This window comes from Aulonocara sp. 'chitande type north' Nkhata Bay, linkage group LG16 (genome assembly GCF_057382095.1).
Source record: "Aulonocara sp. 'chitande type north' Nkhata Bay isolate Kocher_YH1m ecotype deep benthic linkage group LG16, A_spYH_male_GT1.1, whole genome shotgun sequence".
In the NCBI taxonomy this organism is placed as follows: domain Eukaryota; kingdom Metazoa; phylum Chordata; class Actinopteri; order Cichliformes; family Cichlidae; genus Aulonocara; species Aulonocara sp. 'chitande type north' Nkhata Bay.
In genome coordinates, this window is record NC_141359.1 from 7,604,395 (window position 1) to 7,610,436 (window position 6,042).

General features: G+C 44.0%; 1 protein-coding gene across 1 annotated transcript; it reads right to left on the reverse strand.

Moving 5' to 3' along the window:
• Positions 1 to 1,393: 1,393 nt before the first annotated feature.
• LOC147310906 (protein DVR-1-like) lies at positions 1,394 to 3,733 on the reverse strand. The gene is made up of 2 exons (XM_086266533.1): positions 3,341 to 3,733; positions 1,394 to 2,571 (listed from the first exon to the last, which is right to left on the reverse strand). Exons 1-2 carry the CDS (start codon positions 3,615 to 3,617, stop codon positions 1,718 to 1,720), a joined length of 1,131 nt encoding a protein of 376 aa, XP_086122659.1. The 5' UTR covers positions 3,618 to 3,733; the 3' UTR covers positions 1,394 to 1,717.
• Between the last annotated feature and the right edge of the window lie 2,309 nt (positions 3,734 to 6,042).

The window sequence follows — 6,042 nt, forward strand, 5'->3', positions numbered from 1 at the left end:
TTATGTGGCATTTCTGGCAATGCTTTTTCATTCATTTGCGTTAGCTTTCAGCTACACAAGCAGTGATTAATGGTATGCAACCTAGACTGACATGGTTGCATGCAGTTTTCTGTAACCTGTGTGTAAGCCAGGTGGTATCTGGTTGGTCTGAACAGAAAACAGAGTAACAAAAGGGCTCGCCACAGTGCACAAAAAATGTACCGAAGAAAAAAACATTCCAGATAAAACAGGAAAAAGCTGAAGAAGTGGCTGCTGTGGATGCTTTAATGCATAGTTTAGGATGGCATGGGGATTCAGTGGTTTTCACCATCACCTCAAAAAAAGAAAGTCCAGAGTTTTAATCCACCTGCAGACTGAGTTTGCATGGGCTCTCTCTGGGTACTGCGACTTCCTCCAACAGTCCAAGACGTCCATGTTAGATTAACTCACAACTCTAAATTTGCCTGAATGTGAGTGATTTGTCTTCCGTCTCTCCTACGACAGATATCCAAATTCCTGATGGAGGTAATGTTCACCCACATAAATACCTCCCTCTCATTTTTAGATCTGGACATTTAAGTACTTGAGTCATACAGTGAGTACTTACACATAATCAGGTGAATTTTATTGTATTTTTTCCTGTTGTTTTGGAGGGTTTCTCATTTGGTAACATGAAAACTAAATATTTTCTTCTTACAACAGAACTGCATTAGTCACATATGTGTAGCCTCTTTTATATCATCCTTTAATGTATTGTTGTTGGTATAATATTCTAGTGCTTTCATTGATTCGTTACACGGGAACACTGGAAGAGGGGGGAAAAAAAAGTCTTCAAGCCTTTTAAAGATTTGAAGAAAACCTGCTGTATAAAAGAAACATTACCAAAACCCAGTGAGAGCATCAGAAGAACATTCTGGAAGACAGAATCTGCTCGCCAGGCTTCTTCTTCACACCACAAACTCTCTGTATCTCTCACTAATTACTCCAACCCGTCAGCCTCTCCTAGCTGTCGTCATGGCAACCCCAGCGGTTTGGCTCCCTGGTTGAGGGAGGGGGGGGGGTGCTGTTATCAGGCAAGAAGGTGAGATAAGAGTTTATTTCCCATTGAAGCAGATAAAGGAGTGGATGATCTTTGCAAACATTTAAACCACAGGGAAGCTCTAAAGATGTGTAAGGACTGAGCTGCTCTTTGAACATCAGTGTAGTTGTCTGATTTTTTGTTGTTGTTGTTGTTCATCATTTATATTTCTGTCAAAGATTTAGCACTAAGATCTTGATTTTTGTCATTTTAAATCAAATACACCTAATTAAAAGCAAAATAGTTCTTAAAATCTGCTTTTAGTTAAACAAAACTTGAGATTGTAACTTCAAAATCAGCAAACTTAACTCACTTTTAGGTCTTGGACTCAGAAAATGCTGTTGGATCGATGCCGCCCAGTATTGCAAGCGATGTGTAACAGACCACTTAAGCCATTGTTAAAACTGAAAAACACTAAATTCCTAATTTTATTTCATTAGACTTCAAACAAAAGACAAACAAGAGCTTTCAATAAGAGCAAATAGGTTAAATTCTTTAAAAATTACTGTCTGCAAACATATTCCATTACATATTGAAAAACAATCATTTTAAAAAATTGCAGTAACAACAATTCTAGACTCGCATCACTGGACAAAGCAGCTGAATGAATCAGAGGATAATATCTGCTGACCGGAGGCCAATCAGAAGTGTCCAGCATCTTCAGCGACACCCGCATTCATCCACCACCATGTCCTGGTAATGCTGAAGCACCACATTGTCATTGTTGTCGTAGTAGAGCATGGAGATCGAGGAGAGACGGATGGGGACGCAGCAGGGCTGTGGCGTGTTCTCTGGATCCAAGGAATGCACCAGGGTCTGCAGGATGGCATGGTTGGTGCCGTTCAGGCTCTCACTGAGCGGGAACGGACACTCCCCGTGGCAGTAGTTGGCCATGAAGCCCTGCGGGGCGATGACCCAGTCCTGCCAGCCGACATCTTTAAAACTGATGTAGAGGCGGCGAGCTTTACACACATTGCTGGGTGTCACGGGGATGTGGATGGCGCTTCTCCTCTGTCTGGACCGACACCGATTTGGGTTGAGGGACACAGCCACTAGTGAGGCCTGAACCAACGGGAAGGTGAAGTCTTTTTCCAGCGGCAGGGAGTTACCGGGGTAAAACGGAAAGAACTCTTCCGGGTCTGGTCCGAGAGGGAGCAACTCTAAATTTAAGCCGTAGTTAGACCCCGGTTTGCGCCAGCTCTCTGCCACCGCTGTGAGATCCATGGTGATGGAGGTGGACTCGGGCTGCAGCTGGACCGACTGGGACAGCAGGAGTCTGCGGTTCGCCTTAGGATTAGTTCCCTTCAAAGTCGATCGGATCACTTTATAAAGAGAGGCACTAATGGCCTGGGACCCTTGCAGCAGCTGCACGGGACTGAGGGGCTTCCAGTGGAGCTTGATTTCCAGCTGAGCCAGAGATAGCATCTCCACAGGCTGCAGGATGGACATGTTGAAGAAAAGATGCTTCTCCAGGCAAGCCTGACAGCTGCTGCTCCAGCCAGACACCATCCTGCCTGCAAAACATCCGCCAAGACAGCAAGATTAACAAGGAACTTACAGTTTTTCCAGGAGTCAAGAGAAGAGTACAAGTCAGAGCAAAGAATGTGCATTTTGTTTATGCAACGGAGCTCAGTCTTCGCTTCAATAAATTACAGCTTCTGTCTCTTACCAGCATGAAATGCTTGTAACTATTTCACCTTTTGTATCTGAATCAGCTTTAATGAATAAATATGTGCCTAGCTTTGCAGAGACATGAAATATAGCTTGGCTATTGGCTATTAAAAGGCCAGATATGCTTTTTTAAGGCTTAAATAGGGGGGAGTTCTGAAAGCAAACCTGGAAGGAATGTTAGTAAATTATATCAGAGCAAATCAATATTTCCATCGGTTTTTTCATCATTTTTCTTTCAAAATGTAAATCTAAATAACGAGTTCGTGCCACCGCTGAGTCTTTGGGGTAAACATAACTATCCCTGACACTCACACAAACACTCACTGTTGTGATCTCAGCCATCAGCAGCACTGCATCCTCCTCTGGCAGCATACTGCACACTGACAGGCTGACAGCCATGGACGATGTTCGATATTAAATCTCTTAATAGGCTTTAAATCAATTACACGTGACAGTCAAAGGTTTCAGACATTTTTCATAGTGTCAGTGGGCTACATAATAAACTTAAAACAAAGTATCGATCAACCAATACCAGCGTTCGTATCGATAGTTCTAGTGCTTCAGCTCCAGCATCCTATGTTTTGACTAACATCAGCTTCTCCAAGTAGCTACCTTGGTCTTGGACGTATCTGACGATGTTGCCGCGGACTCCATACTCGGACACCGTGCAGGGCTGGCTCTCCAGAGCCTGGAGCTTCTCGGCCCTCCGGAACATCCCCCAGAGAGCGGAGGGGACATGGCGCCGGGGCTGGAGGCTCCCTGCAGGCCTCGGCCTCTCGGAGAGCCCTAGGGACCTCAGGAGGAGCTGCTCCTGCCTGTTTGTGTCCTCCACGGGTGAAAGGGCACACGCGCCGAGAAAACACACCGCCAGCAGCAACACAGGAGCCATGCCCGGACTTTCGGTTGATGTTGGACTCGGCAGCTCCAGAGCTTCTTCACCTGTAACCTTTAGTTTAACCTCACAGAGATCCCGGCGCGCAGCTGCGTAATCATGTTAATGAGAAGCGGGCGAAGATAAGCGGGGGGGGCTGAGCTCGGGGGAGGAGGGCTGAGCTCAGGACAGGTCCCTTGAAATAACAATGACATTCCTGAATGAAGTCACCAAGCAGTCTGGAAACATCGCGCTGTTTACACTGTAAAATCAGCTTTTATTATATCCTCCATCCTGTTTATAGGCTCAGACTCACTTTCTCCCTGAGTCAAATTCACCAGGTAATTCGACTTACAGGTGATTGTTTTTTTAAACACCAATACATGTTGAATGCAGAAGCTTCCAGAAACATGATCATCTCAATCCTCAAGTCCCCTCTTCTGTCATTGTTGGTCTCTTTTAAAAACCGAGTTTTAAAAGTCTTGATGTGTGTGTCTTGTTTTATATGATCTGTGAGTCGAACCTCACTGTAAACGGAGGTCAATATAAGCTCAACAATGAATTCTGGGCCCCCAGGGGACTCTCTTGGAGGATGACCCGGCCACCCTGTGAGAGGTCTTTTACTGCGCCAGTGCGGTGATGTCAAACAGAGGCTTTATCTCAGTGAAAACACTGGTAACACCGGGATGTGTCTGCCAGATAAGAAGGCACAGCTGTAACAGGCCAGTTTATTCAACAGCGTTTAAGCTGAATTGTGCTCAAAGGGTGAGACGATCGCGCCATCTAGCGTCCGTTGAGGGTATGAACTTCTCATGATCTCTCATAATGCGACTGACTTCTGCTTCATATAAAGACTTCTTACAGAACTGAAGTGATAAAATTGTTCATGAGAAGAAAACATTCCAACATATTCTCATTTTAAATATATTATGTTCCCTCTGTGAACCCTCAGAGTGGTTCTTCTTATTAATCTGCTATGAAAAGACGAAACAGATGCAGTGATTTTATTGAAATGTACACATACATGAATGGAAATACAGAAATGGAGTTTGAACGTCAATATTTGGTATGATCACCTTTATTCTTAGACTTCCTGAGGTCTCATACGTCAGTGTTTTTTTAAGCATCTTCAGGAATAGTTCTCCAGGCTTCTTGATGTTGGCTGCCTTTTGTCCTGTTCTCTGTCAAGATGATTCCACACTGCTTCAGTAATGTTGCAGCTCAGGGATCAGTAACATGCTGAAAACTGAAGCCAGTCCCAGTCAGATAGTTTTGCATGGTGGATCCAAACCTAATGGTACTTCGTATTTCTGCATTTGTAATTTCATAAATTTTGACAAGATTTCAACACCACTGGTGGAAATGCAGCCCCAAACCATGACTGAGCCGCCACCGTGTTTTACATTTGGCTGCAGACACTCACAGTTGCACCTCTCTCCTGAACTCCTCTGTACCTATTGTCATGGATTTTCACCCCAGTTCTTGTGTTATTTGGGATACCCCAGCTTCTTCTCCCGTTTCCTTTGCTGGATTGTTTCCGAATTCCTAAGGATGTGGCTTTCAGGTCCTATTAATCTGCTGTGGATATTTTTTTAGGTCTGCCACTCTTTTTGTCCTCCACTTGTCCATGTCCTCATTGACATCAGCTTGTAATAAAAGCAGAAAATCACTTTGGTATTCAAGTGATCAGTGTATTCTCTGTAAACCTTTGGCTCACAATCAGTACTTTTAATATATTTATATTATTAATTGAAACTTTGGCCATGTTTAAAGTATCCGGCTCAGTGTTTGCAGGCCAGTGTTGCCCTTAAATAAACGGTTCTCAAACTGCAGAGCAGGACTCAAAGCAGAGGCACGGCTGGTGGGACATGGATCATCTTCATACAGCAACTGCTTTTAGAGGTTACACAGCTGATCACCTGTCACTTTAACCCCAGCAACCTCTTCTGTCGCAGAAACCATCTGCATGTCCTCGTTTACCCTCTTCATCAGTGGTCCCCAACCTTTTTTGCACCTCGGACTGGTTTATTTCCAGCAAAATTTTCACAGACCGGCCTTTAAGGTGTTGCGGATAAATTCAACAAAATAAAACCAGTACCAAAAAAAAGAAAAAAAAAAAGAAAATGTATTCATAACATGTGGGAAAAGACCCAGGGAAACAGAGTTAACAGTAAAAATGATTTAATAAAAATAACGCTAAAAACCGATAAAAAAAAAAATTTCACACCCTAGCCTCAACTCTTGCGGCGCGGTACCAAACCGGCCCGTGGCCCGGGGGTTGGGGACCGCTGGTCTACATCCCCCTGGTAAATCTACTATCCACCTCGTCTTTAAATTTGTCTTCAATCTGCTCAATCAGAGTCATCCCCTCTCATGTACTCATTCTCAGTCTTTGCCCATTTTGGTCACAAATGACGAAAATCTGAACATCTTCAACTCAGCC